The 14567-nt window shown below is 35.7% G+C and overlaps 2 protein-coding genes across 3 annotated transcripts; both read right to left on the minus strand.

The window, feature by feature from the left end:
* On the minus strand, positions 1628–4273 carry LOC18789647 (probable peroxygenase 4). Its single transcript, XM_007225797.2, has 6 exons — positions 3873–4273; positions 3683–3768; positions 2719–2813; positions 2364–2489; positions 2126–2281; positions 1628–1952 (listed from the first exon to the last, which is right to left on the minus strand). The coding sequence occupies exons 1-6, from the start codon at positions 3997–3999 to the stop codon at positions 1943–1945; spliced, it is 600 nt and encodes a 199-aa protein (XP_007225859.1). The 5' UTR covers positions 4000–4273; the 3' UTR covers positions 1628–1942.
* On the minus strand, positions 6301–9797 carry LOC18792223 (ubiquitin-conjugating enzyme E2 variant 1A). 2 transcript variants are annotated; one of them, XM_020554805.1, is made up of 6 exons: positions 9577–9797; positions 7806–7945; positions 7551–7676; positions 7340–7466; positions 7141–7200; positions 6301–6574 (listed from the first exon to the last, which is right to left on the minus strand). In XM_020554805.1, exons 1-5 carry the CDS (start codon positions 9602–9604, stop codon positions 7142–7144), a joined length of 480 nt encoding a protein of 159 aa, XP_020410394.1. In that variant the 5' UTR covers positions 9605–9797; the 3' UTR covers positions 6301–6574; position 7141. The 2 variants fall into 2 exon arrangements, with proteins under 2 accessions (XP_020410394.1, XP_007225978.1); XM_007225916.2 differs by lacking the exon at positions 6301–6574 and having other exon boundaries at positions 6790–7200; positions 9577–9796.

Here is a 14567-nt window from a genome sequence, read left to right on the forward strand (position 1 = left end):
TAATGAATAAGTTTAGTCACAAAGGTGCAAATGAGGGGAAAAAGATATGATCTATCTATATGAATATCTAAACTAAATCAAATATATAATATTAGTGCCACGACTCTGCCTTTTTGTTATATTATGTATTGATACCTCAACGTCTCTCTCTTTCTCTCTCTGTGTCCACAAATGGAATACGATATACTCCAATCAGGATCGCAGAAGATGTCATCCTATTTTTTTATGATTTTAGTTTTTTATATATAATAAAAATTAAAACACAAGACATGCACATTTTAAATTGAAATTCAACTATCTGCTTCATGATGAGTCGGACGACTCAACCCAAAATATTTACAAAATTAAAGTTAATTCCCTCCCATCATTATTACTAGCTTTTTCGTACGAGCTTCTGCGTCTGCGAGAGATTTTTTTATAAAAAAATTAAATTTATTTTAGAATTAAAAAAAATAATGAGTAGTTGTATTTCATAAAAATTGGCGATTTCATGTACAAATGCACTCTATCTATCTGTGGAGTTTTGTTTTTATTTTTTACAACCCTGCACCAGTCCATGCCAAAGCGACGGAAATGGACTGATTTCTATCTACATGTGTTTTGTTTGAGAACAATGTATATCCCCTTTCTCCCGCAATTGACTGACTAAATATTAGAGACTTGACTTGGAAGTTGGGTTGGGTGGACTGAGATGAGCAAAGGGTTGTTCCATCATCAAGTCAAGTGGAAATTTCGGAAAAGGAAGCATGAGATGGAAGCAACTGCAAGAGGGAAGGAAGGTCACCTTCAAATTCAATAATAATAAAAATGAGCGACTAACAATACAATAATGAAGTTTCTTAGTCTTTGTCTTTCCATCGCTTTTGAATATTCATGTGCCCACAATAAAACAATCGGCTTTTTTGCCTCAACCATCCGAGTCCCGACCATGCCATTGTCACTTTGCCCCTGCAGATAAGATTTCCCACCACCACTGCTTATTATGCTTGATTAGTACCTTCACCATTCTTTCTGTCTCGACTCACTCTCAGAGCTGCCCATGCCGATGCCCAACCGATCATGTGCTAGGGTATATTAAGGAAAAAAGTAGCTACCTCCCCGGTACTCTCAATTTAGTAAGTATACAAATACTCTCTCTCTCTCTCTCTATCATGCACTTTGTGGTGCCAACGAGGTCTAACTCAGTGAAAAATGACATTAACTTGCAGATCAAAAATCTCAAGTTCGAATCCATATGTCACCTTAGCAGTGTGTGAGAGAAATTCCCTTTCTCCTTCCTAACTTTAGCAGTGTGTGAGAGAAATTCCCTCTCTCTTATATGTTGGGCAACAAGCAAATCTATATGACCAAATCCTATATTCTGTCATTTTTCTTTCATAAATGAGAATTCATTAGAAGATAACATAAAGGAACCCAAATTTTCTTCTAGGGCCAGTCAAGTCGGGCCAAGATCAGATGGACCAACGTATCAAACCCAACTTCTTTTCATTCGTGGACCGAGACGAACTGGAATTGGGATGGGTTTGGGCTTTCTGTAAAAATACGTAATTTGCAATTGTAACGTTTGTCAGGGAATGCTCCAGAACGCTTTCCTGCTTTGTTGGGCAAGAATGTGATTGATTTCCTCTTTTAATACACAACGCTTTACGAACATATCAAATTATTCATATTCACTACATCAAATACAATATTATCATATCCCACATCGGAACCTTGAACAACACCCGAAGAAACTGAAGCCAATACAGGGCTTCTAGTGACTAAAAAAAAAACGAAACTATACACACATAACCTAACAAGCACTTCTTCCACAATCTCTAAACGATATGAACAGTAAACACAATAATAATATACAGTCTTGTTGGTATATTCAGATCATCCACCCAGCAGGGGCAGGGCCAAATGGACCACGCCCTCCTACAATTTGCCCTTTTTTTTTCTTTCAGACAACACTGCATTAAGAAACAAAATTCCCAATATAATTCATCTTCCTTTGTTGATCATCTACACGTAATGTAGGTAGGAAATAGAGTTCAAATAAATCCATTCATCATTATTAACCAACTTTTCCAATAAGCTAGGAACAAATAAATCCAGTATGATTAGAAAAAAATTATTAGATTACTCGTTCTTTTTAGATGCTGATTTTTCGATTCTCTCCTTCTCCATGCGTTCGAATAAGCTTCCATCATAAACAGCTCTGACTGTATCTTTGTGCAATAAACCACGGTTGTCCTTGCAAAGAACATAGAGGATCTTCCATTCTGTCCAGCTAGCAACCCTACAGTAAATATTGGTTTCATCATCTCTGTTTCATTTCTCTTTAAGTAGGGGACATATAATTAATGGTTTTCAAAACCTACCATCCTGCATAATCCTTTGGCTCCCTATTGGCCCTGAGCATGCCCATCAGTTCATCCGATGTCAAAGCATCCAGATGCGTATGAGCATGCTTGCAGAAGATCTCTTCAAACTTTGAAGGAACAAACCTGGACAATTATTATTGTAATTAAATAGAAAATCCCAAAGAAAAGAAGCTGAAAATAGCAATGCTTAAACAATAAAAGTTGGTTTTAGTTTTCACACAAGGGGCTTTGATTCTGCCTTCTGGAAAAGGAGAAAAACAATAATAATATAAACACACAAGCAAGCAACAATGTCCAAAAAGCACTAAACTTTCCCTCCCTATGTAAGCAAGCAAGCAATATTAAAATATACCTTCCGTGAGAATCATAGACACCGGAGTCGCTCCCGTGTTTGGCTTTATGGATGTTTTTGACTTCAATGGGAAGAAGCGGAGAAGGGAACTTTCCCTGCACGCCACATACAACAATTCACTCTCTCATTTGTACACATGCAACTTAATTGTACATTTCCCTAAAACAAATTAATGTTGTTTGTTAATGTCACGTGTATTATTCTTGACAAGTTGATGCTTGCACATTCAACCAAATATTCTTTCATCTAGATTAACATAATTATATAAAAGATTAGAAATTTGCAATATGACATTGTAACTTTCATAACTAAACCCATCTAAGTATAAAACCATTTTTAGTCTGGGATGGCGGAAAAACTTGTGTGAAACGGAGATAACATGTTTAAATTTGCTATTCTCGACTAATCACAGACTGCCACGTGAAAAAGTTATCACGCATAACATACTGTGATTAATCAAGTGCAACAAAATAATGCTATTCGTTTCATGCAAGTGTTTCTCCTTGGATGAATTCTCTCATAAGGGTAAAGCAACAGGGGTGCTAGCTGTGCTGTGGTGATCAGATCAAACATTCTTCAGCGCCAGTAAGTCCAAGACTAAAAATGCATAGATATTTTCCAGGTTCAGTTAGAAATATGTGGATGAGAATGTTCCCGTGTGTCTAAACTTCTAGAGACTTGGTCAAATCTATACTGTACTTTACTTTTAAATATTCTCATTTGAGTAAGCAAATTTTATTCTAATGCCATGATAATGCTCATTCCTTTTTTACTTGTTGTAACTCATTTCGTTATTAAAACAATTTGTTCATTTTTGTAACTCACAAAGTACAAAAACCAGAAAAAGAGTATGGAGATGAAATTATGAAATTATTGGGGGGTTGGTTATTTAACTAAAATCAGTAATAAGTTGGAGAGAGAGAGAGAGAGAGAGAGAGAGAGAGAGAGAGAGAGAGAGAGATACCGGGCGAGTCTTCTGACTGAGGGCCGCATTGATGAGAAAAGAACTTGCTGTGGACAACAGAATGCCACAGCCAATTGCACGAAAACCTGCAATTGAGATCGAATTAATACACACTTATGTTTTTATTAAATATCATATATTAATAATGATCATATCTATGCTCGATTTTGAAGAAGAAACAAATGAAAACCTTGAAAAGTCTCCCATGGATAAACAATGCCGTCATGGTTCCTGTCAAAGAAGGCTACATGTCTCTGCAGAACGTCTTGTTCATTGGGTACGAATTTATTGTTAGCTGGTAAAGAAGAAGAACCCATATCTTTGAATCAAAGGGTGTGTGTGTGTGTTTGGTTGGATAGAGGAGGAGTGTGGCGGTGGTGCTCGGAGGTTGAAAGTTGAAACTTGAAGAAGGTGAATTAAGGAATGATGGATGAAAGGAAAGGAAAGGAAAGGAAAGGAAAGGCAACCTGATAACAAACGAGCGGAGCAACTTTAGCGACTTCTGGTTTGTTTTCGAAAATGTCAGATTCATAAAATATATTTATAAAGGCCCCAAAACATAAAAACACAGGTGCCAATTTCAATTTAAAACTATATGGCATGCTGTGCCGATACATATCTGATTCCTATTTATTATTGAGTCGTAAAAGCTTAGCGCTGGCACGCCCCTGGCCCTCTCACGTTGACTATGGCCCCAAGTTATACCACCTTTATTTATTTTTAATAAATACAAAATTATAAGACATTTATTATTAGTTTTTATTGTTAACTTTATTATGACAGACGTGGCACGCAGCACATAGTGACATAGCGCATGCAACGCATATATGACACAGCGAAGCAATGAGGTATAAACCAAAACCAAAACCAACTCTCTCTGTTTTAAAAGGAGAGCATCTTCCCAACGGCACTTTTTCCAAATTCTAATTTTTATTTATTTTTGTTGAGTGATTTACTCAGCAAGGAAACTATAGGAAAAAAAACTATTTTTTTATTCAAGGAAAAAAATCTGTTTTTATTCAAAGAAAAATAAGGTGAAGGCATTTTGGGTAATCTGAGCAAAGTCAATAAATGGATTTTGTTCCTTTTTATTTTCTTCTACAGAATCTATCTATCATTATTCATTATGTTTGTTTTTTCAAAAGAAGGATTCTCCATTCATGTTTTATTTAATTTTATTTGGTAATTAGTGCTGTTTAGGGTTTAGGGATTTCAAAATAAGCAAGCATGGATGTGGTGTGGGGGTGATGCAAACATATATTCCTTGTTTATGAACAATTGAAGGGTTTTTGCTTAATTTCTAACGCAATCTAGTTGAAGAAAGAAATGGTTAGTTAGTTATGATGCTGAATTGTGGCAACTAAGCATACGAAAATAGCAATAAAATATAACAAAGGAAGGAGGCGTGATTGGCTGCTTAATTGCTTTTGCTTTTGCTTTTGCTTTAGCTTTACAGGAAGAGGAATTGGAGAAGGAAGAAGGAAAACCAAAAACCAAAAGAGGGAGGAAGCAGCGGGTGGGCACTCAACTCAAACTCATATGCTTTTACGTCACTTCACCCCATCCGTCATCCACAGTGTGAACACTCCCTCATTCATCCTCTTCTGCCTGCCTTGTCCACACGCACCCATCCAGACCCACAAAAGGAAGCTGCTCCGCATCGACAACAATCACATTTGGTTTTTTTTAAGTACCAATAATTGTGAACCCTGTGTGTAGTTGTAGTGTACTTCTTCCGAATAAAGGAAAGAGAATCATTACCTTCTCTTCTCATCAACGGAGTCGGATACTGAAATTCACTTCAACATAAATACAATTTTATATATCAAATTATTACAACTTTATTACAAGAAGAAAGTGAAACATCTATCTATCGCCACGTTATTCAGGGTTCTCGGCATCTGCTCTGCTCTTTTGGGACGCGCAGATACCCTTTATACATTTTCAAACCGCCATTAACTCAAAAGTCAAGCCTTCTAAGAAACCTCAATCATTTGGCCGACTTCAACGGCTACTCCCTTTTAAACAGCCCAAATGTTAAACAAATTTCATCTCTACTTCTTTTATTATTATTATTATTATTACTAGCCTCTCTGCACGCGCTTTTGCGCTTGCGAGAGGTTTTTTTTAAAAAATTTAAATTTATTTTAGAATTAAAAAAGATAATGGATAGTTGTGTTCCATAAAAATAGGATCCATTATCTGAATTTTCTTTTAATTTTAATTTTTTTAATATGAAAAATTGTGAATTTACCATATTATCCTCATTTAATTAATAATTTTAATTCTTAATGTTTGCATTAACCAAGGGCATTTTCTGGTATTTTGAATGTTTCATCATTCTCTGCCTTTTGCTTTATATATATAGATATATGAAAATTCGATAACCGCTCTTAACCAAAATACAACATTTTCAAATGAAGAAGAGAACCATTACGCGTCACGTAAGAGAAGATGCGTTGCATAATTTATGCATGGGGTGGTACAAAACGAATGAAAATGCGCACGGCATGTCATGTTTAGCTTAACAAACAAGAACCATAAAATGCTCGAGTCTTCTCTTAGCACCCAAATCATCATTAGCGTGCGTAATAGCCTAAGACCATGCTCGATGTTTCTCGTTTTCAACATTATTATTTATTATAAAATATTGGATCATTCATCATCTTTATTAGAATTCATATCCAAACTCGAGGGCTTCAGACACGAAAAGAAAAAAAAGACATTGAAGAATCGGTATTTCGTAATTCATTGATTCATATAATTACATATCATTTACCCACAAAAACAAACTCGGTATTTGGTGCGATTTCAAAAGTATTCACGTTAGAGAATCAAGAAACAGCCACCTAATATAACATCCGCAGAAACTTACGGAGTAGTCACCCAATTCTGCAAATATAATAATAGCCAAACAAAATGCAGTCACATTCTAGAAACACAAGAAGTTAGGAAAATTCAAACATTGCTAGAAACACAAGAAGTTAGGAAACCTCTCCTCATCAAGGACCTGTATTCAGCTACTGTCCTATGAGTGTGTAATGTTCCTATTGTTTGTATGAAAACATAACAAGTGTGTGTGTGTGTGTGTCCAGCATAGCCATATGTCATAGTAAACGATTAAATACGGCTCAAAGTTCATTGAAATTTCAAGACTCCTCATAGAACAGTCCTCAATTACATTTTGAACTGCAGGCTCAAAGAGTTCATATTCTGAACGGCAGCCTCAAACAGTTTATATTCTGAACTGCAGCCTCAAACAGTAATGGATAGGGTTACATCTCACAAACAGCTTATGGTTCAGCTTATGGTTCCAGATGGGAGCAATTCTTAATTACATTTGTCAGGATTAGCACATAGATGCTCCTTAACTGGTATCACTCAACCTATATGCTCCTTAACTGGTATCACTCAACCTATAAGCTATATACGGTATCATATACTCATACAAGTCTCACCTTAGAAAATGCAACATTTCACCACAAGCCCCTTTTGATCACCCCTTCCATCTTCATTGCCTGAGAATTCATATTCAAATATTTAACTCTCCATTTCTACATGATGTGAGCAGAAAGAAAGCAGTACAAGCAATTAAATTCAATCAATTGACTTTAAAAAGAGTAAAGTATGTGCAGCAAGAAACAGGAATTGACAAACCTTCAGGTGGCTGAGCTAGCTTTCGGTTTTGTGGTGACATCATCTCTTTCTTCAATTGTGTCAATATGTCCTCCATTGTATATTCCCTTTGCCAATTTGCAAGCATGGGGAAAAGACTGGGTTCAACCTAGTAATTTGTCCACCAATCAGCTAGTTTCAAACATACCATAGGCACATATTATCTGAATATTTAAGGGGTAACATCACCTACCACTCCAGTTTCCTGATTGACACATGTCATGTTAATCCTTGTTTGGAACCTAACAGTTGGTGGATTATCCGGATAATCCTTTCCACAGAACAGTTTCAACTGGCAAATTCTCCCTTCATGCACAGTCTAGCAAGAAGCAAGATCAGCAAGACATTAATCTTCTATATTCAAAGAATGACATCATTTGGGATGCACCATTACATGATACATATTATAAATTTAGAAGTGCACTTGGAAAAAAAGTAAGAAACCTACATTGGGGGGGCCAATGATTGTCCCCGTCCATGACTGCATATATATATCATCGGCATCATCCATCCCATAGCTAACAGTGCCATCCCCAATTCCCTTTTCACCCCTCTCGAGCTCTTCCAGCAATCTGAAATTCCTCGGAACTGTGAACGAAAAACAAACCCAAGAGATATAATTACAACTCATGCATGAAGAGAATGAATACCATAAGTGTAGCAATCACAACCAAAAAAAAAAAAAAAAAAAAAAAAAATCTACACCAAGACTAAAAGGCTATGTTCAATGGTGGCCATTATTTATTTTCTTTTATTCTTTGAAGTGAGAGAGAACCAATAGAACATTTGCAAGGGGTAGTTGTTAACTTATAATTTCTAACTTAAGACAGAAATGAGAAGAATATGCAACAATACATCAAACACCTCAATTTTCAGTTCTACTCTCTATACCCTGCTTTGGAGAAACCAGAGAGAAATGGTTACACACAAGTGGAATCACCCTAGTGTTAGAAAGACATGGACATGGACATGGACATTTCTCTGACTACATTTTCTGAAGACCAAATGTAGTGGTGTTCTAAATTGATCTTTGCCCTCATAGTGCTCGTTTTCATAAGAAGAGATGTAATAACTCAAGACAGCTTGCGAAATTACGATGTAAATGTAACATCTTGATATCCAATTGAACACAATTTTGGAGTGTCCTCCCTTACGTAACGTTAAATCTAAAGATGAATCATCATGTCTTCCATATTATAAATTACATGAACTCCCATGTGAGAGAAGATGCTAGAAAGAACAACCATGTAAGAGAAGATGCTAGAAATTTGAGGCTGTTAGATTCAACTATGGAGTATATGTTCAACAGGAAAATAATGAAGGAATGGATGCATTGGTTTGTGCCAACACAATTACTTAACTTACATCAAGATACAAGTATGAGTGTGAGAACGAGGGCAGAAAAATGGTACAACCCCGTTTATGTGACGAATCCACATACAGAAGATAGAATGGAGGTTCGTAAATCATAATTTAGCCAAACCAAATAAAGATGGAAAAGGAAAAACAAGAAAGGAGTGGCTAAAGCACAACACGACTTACTTAATCTTGTCTCATGCTATTGTTATGTACAACAACTTTTTGACATCAAGAGAAAAAAATTTCCAGTTCAAAATCTTCATCCAAATGGAAAGATAAGCCAAAATTATTAGTATTGACGTAACATCAGCTAGCCCTAAACACCTGTACTGGCTACACTAGTGTAATTACATCAGGAAGGTGTTAAAACATAATAGTACCTCAAATGCATACGTTATGTGCACTGTTCTGTTCCATACTAATTTCAACACAACATTATTTGTTATATTAAACTCTAATGATGCGATTCTTACAGATACTTTAGGCTAAAATGACTCAAGGAACTGATACTAACATTGATTGGCATTAGAAGAGAGTCAGAAATGCAATGAAACTCCTAACAAATCCAAGCAACTATCCTAAAAATATTATGATCCAGACACATATCAGCAACCAAATTGATAAAAATAAAAATGAAAGCAAATTGATAAGCGCAACTTCTTCACTAGGTTAACAAACAAAAAAGCAATTAAATTCAGATAGAAAAAGTAAATAAATTGGGCACGAAAACGTACGATTCAGGAACCAAATCCACACATAAGAATTGATTGACGCTATGTTTAGATGAACGCATGGAAAGAATGAATGCAAATATAACTGAGAGAGTGAAAAAAAATCTTAGGTTTTGCAGCAGCGCTCACCGACAACGCTTGATCCTTCAGACCCCATTTTGATGTTGAATTTGCAGATTCCAAACACAGCTGAAGATATCTATATATATTTATATAAAAATATATATAGAGGGAGGGAGAGAGAGAGTAACAGAAAGGCTGTGACGATGGATTGGAGACTGTCAGAGTCCAACTACGGCTCGCGAAGGGCCACGGCACACATGGAGAAAGGATAAAAAGGAGTAAGAGGAGGGGGGAGGATCCGAGTCAAGTATTCCTTCCGCTTAGGGTCTATCGCTATTCATCTACAGCCACGCCATCTGAGACGTACATTATTATTATTCCAACCAATGCATCCCGAGTCAATATAAATCCCCACCGTACATCTGTGCAATGTAAGACGGGGCCCACGAATAGGAGAGGAGAATCGTTCTCTTTATTTTCGCGGTAAGTACAGACTAGAGTATGCTTTTCTCTCTCTGAAATTTTCACTTTTTACCACATTTGTAGAAGAAGAACCAAACGGCAACAGCCTGGGATGGGACAACAGAAAAAACAAAAGCCCAAAAGTCAGGCAGAGAAACAAAGTAGAAGGCCCAAAAAAGCCCACACAATAAAAAGATATTTCACATTCACAACATTAATTAATTGTACATATTTCATGCTAAAACCAGCTGATACACATTTCATGCTGAAGCCTGTATGCCAGAACAATTGAAGAGCTTGCACAAGTCTTGACGATTAATCATATCACTGTTAACATATCTGCGAATCTGCATATTGTATTGTCATTAAACAAACATCACTTAATTAGTTTTAATAATATATATTATGCAAACATATATATATATATATATATATATATCTTCACGTGCTTGTGAAACAGGTGCTGGGGGAAGAGATAGGGCTTACGAGTCCTGAAGTCATATATCTTAATCGTTGAATCATACTAACCAATTTAATCCAACAATTAAAAGATAGAGCCTTACTTAAGAATCATATATAAGGCCCTCACTATACAATTCTTGTTTGCATTACATTAAATACACCATCATAATTAATTACTCAACAATTACCTGCTGCTTTTTAAACATTCTGTATCAGATTAATTTCTTGTTTTTCCTTTTTCAGCTCATTGTTGAGTAATTAATTATGATGGTGTGAATTCTACACCTACCTCACCTACTTGTAGAGTGAAGTGAACACTTATTACTGTCATCTATCACATTTTCAAGCCTTTTCAAATATGCACTTACAATCGACAGTTCCAGTCCAGCCATTGATGAGGGGCCAATGTTATTGATAACATACGGAATGACATGTGACCTGCAGCTGCAGAAGGCAGATAACTGCAAGTTCATCTCCCGTACGTCATATTTGCTTCAAGATAAATATGTGCCAACTGATAGGATTGAAACCAATGAAGAAATGAAATTGTGTACTATTCTGATGCAGCGATCTAATTCGCTCTTTTTGTTGTTAATTTTGAAAGAAGTCAGCACATTTGAAACTCTTATTACAGTACATGATTTGTAATTTCCTATATAAATTCATACTAGTGGTAGTTGACAGTTGGGTGCCACGCGTAAATCCTTTCGGTTCGAAGTTGTAGGTCTGCGCTGACTTTGATGGTGAGAGTAGCCAACCTCTCTCTAAATTTTATTGAACCAAAAAAAAAAACACTCTCATCACTTACACACACACATACATATATATATATATATATTCTTTTATATTTATAAAAATAAGATAAAAATGAAAACTCATTGGCAGTCCCGATCTCTTAGACTACAGGGGTTCAAGAGATTGTGGTCACCCACCGTTGGATATTAATCCAATGGTTCAAAAAAAGTTTCTTAAAAGGAGTGTAAGAATGAGTGAACCATTGAATTTACATCCAACGATGAGTGATCACAAATCTCTTGGACCCCTGTAGTCCAAGAGATCAGGACTGATGTTTTTAGTCCATTTAGCATAATGACTTTGAATAATATTTCGGCCTTAAATCCTTTCCAAGTGGGCTTAGAGAGTCTGGGCTACAACATGTTCTGATTCTGGGTCCATTTAGTAGATTTTCTTCCACTCTGAGTCATTCTATAGTGAGGATCTTATATATTGCCCTTAGATGAGGTATTATTTTTTAACCGTCGGATCTGACTAACCAATTTTATCCAACGATTAAGACATAGGACCTTACCTAAGCTAAGGGCCATATAGAAAGCCATCACTATAGAATTATGGCAAAACAACATAGTCCATGTGGTTTCTAACTTTTACCACTAAGGTTCTTGTGGTTTCAATTTCGTCACTTTTGTCACTGTGGTTTAGGATTCCAAGCAATTCGATGATACTTCTCAATTTCCGTTAGATTACTTTTAGTTATGTTAGGGCTTGAGCATGTGCCCCTCACATGGAGGGACATTACAGTCAAATTGAGCTATCTTATAAACCCAAAACACTGGCTCAGCCTTACACTTTCGAATTAGGCCATTTTTGGAGAAGTTTGGGAGATGTAGAACTCTGGCTAAGCTCCAAGGTGTCAATTTTGTAATGGAGAAATGAGATTGGGAATCTCCAAGAGAGATAGGAATGGTGGGAGACGTTTCTGGAAATGCACTAGATCTTACGTAATGTACAAATTTATTTTTGTCAATTTTTGGGTATAAATAGTGAATCTGGTTTTTGTGTTATCAATTTTGGAATTGTGCTATGCAAGGAAGACTTTATTGTGCAGATTTATTTGGGATGATGAACCAATTAGATTCAATCAAGCAAGCAGAGAGAATGAAGCAATGAGAGAAGGTGAAGGCATTAATGGCTGCTTGGAAGATGAATTGCAGAAGCCCAAAAGGTTGCAAGATTCTACTGTAAATTCCCTAAATGGAATTAGGGATTTGTTTTTGTTGATTTGTGGATTTCTACTATTAATTTATGTGTTGTTGATCATGATTGTGGTTATGAAGTTGGTAAAAAATTGAACGTTGGCACCATTCCCATATGTTATGTATTTTGAATGTTGTAGTTATTTTGGTTTCGAAATTTGCAAGGAATATAGAATGGAAGCTTTATTTTGATTCAAATTGCCTTATTCAATTGACATTTGTTTCAACAGCAACTTGACAATTTCATGCTACAATAAATTTCGTGTTTGCTCATTTAATATAACAGAATGCTAAATACTGCTAACAATCAATCTGCTGCTCACATTCAATTTCAAAAAAGTCACTTTCAATTCCAAAACAACTTCAAAATGCCATTAATGTTACAACAACTAAAAAGCTTCAGAATGTTAACAACTGATGTCACTTTCAAAACATGCAGTAATTTAAAATAATTTTACATTCAAAAGGTGCAACAATTGAAAGGTCCAACACTTTAAAATACTTTTATATTCTCAACTTCATTAATTCACAAAATAGTCAAGAATATGAATATGTTTCACTTCAGTTGAATTTCTATTGTATTCACTTCCTTGGCGCTTTCCCTGGTGTTCCATGGGGCACTACTGCTAACTCCCAACAGTCTTGGACCTTGCCTTGGAGTTGGATGCACAAAAGGAAATGGATTCATAAAGGCAAAAGCAGATGGATTCACATAGGTAGAGGCAGATAGATTCACAGAACTAGATACACCTTGCTGCAAAGTTGCATGTGATGAGCTTTTGATTTGCATTGAAAAAAATAAGTTTATCAATTATTGTAATATACATGAAGTTGGTAAAATTTTTTTTACAAAATTATGAATTGAAACTCACATGAAGCTTTTTTCCTTCCACATCCATTTGAGAAACATATGCATTGGTTTGAGAACCTATTGCATTCATTTTAGAACCATATCCATTGGTTTCAGAACCTCTTGCATTCATTTGAGAACCAGATGCATTGGTTTGAGAACCATAGCCTCTCTTTTTCTTTGAAGGATACCCAGTTGTCAATCTTTTATCAATATAAGTTTCAAGTAGATGGTCTTATGGCTGATTCTTACAATTCCTATTGTTGTGGTCTTTTTGAAAACATCTAGTGCAAGTAACAGTCCCTTTTCTTCTCAAATTGCACTTATGGCATTAGCTGTCTTCTCCATCTCATGATCTTTTTTTTTCTACTTCTCCTTGGTCTTCCTAGTTGTTTTATGGCAAGTGAAGGTGACAATGGTGTTTGGTTTGACCTTGGCCACATGTGAAAGCCTTTGACATCATGAATTATTGGCTCATAAGCCTTTAAGTAAGTATCTTTATGATAAAATATGGTGACATAATCTTCTGAATGTCTTCTATACAGATATATAGCATAAACATCATGAAGGCAAAGGATACCATTAAGATCCCATCTCCTACAACTACATGTCATCTCAACTATATTTACCACATGTTGATCATGTAAATACACTTCTACTTGAAATTCATAAGTTCCAACTTAAGTTGGCATACAAGTCCTAGCTCATATATATTTGATCTTCTCCAACTTCTTCTGAATTTTAGGGCAAATGACCTCTCATGTTTGACACTATTTCCCTCTTCATTTAAAAACCTTTTCATAATGTTACACCTTATCATTTCTAGTACGGTTAGTATGGGTTTATCTCAAGCAGTCAAGAATAGCTATTAAAGGTTTCACACAAGTTATTTAACAATATGTCACATTTAGGGGCAGTACTAAACCTATGTCTGGCCCACTTGTCTAGATCTTTTGACATCAACCAATCATATGCAACTTCATTCATATCTTTCAGTTTATTCCTTTCAACCTCAAATTCATACCTATTTGATGCCTTAGCTGTACTTCATAACAGATCCTTTAGGCTATTGCCGTTGAACTTATCCTTGAAGTTCCCATACATGTGCCTAACGCATCATTTATGTTGGGCTTGAGGCACCATAATGTCAAATGCTTTGTCTAGTCCCTATAATCATAAACAATCAGTTATTAAGCTTTCAAAAAAACTAAAACAAAATGAAGCCAAAAAAAAAAAAAAAGTAACAAACAATGAAGTTTCCTTTTGTTGATCAGATATAAATATCTAAT

The sequence above is a fragment of the Prunus persica genome, chromosome G1 (assembly GCF_000346465.2).
Source record: "Prunus persica cultivar Lovell chromosome G1, Prunus_persica_NCBIv2, whole genome shotgun sequence".
NCBI lineage: Eukaryota > Viridiplantae > Streptophyta > Magnoliopsida > Rosales > Rosaceae > Prunus > Prunus persica.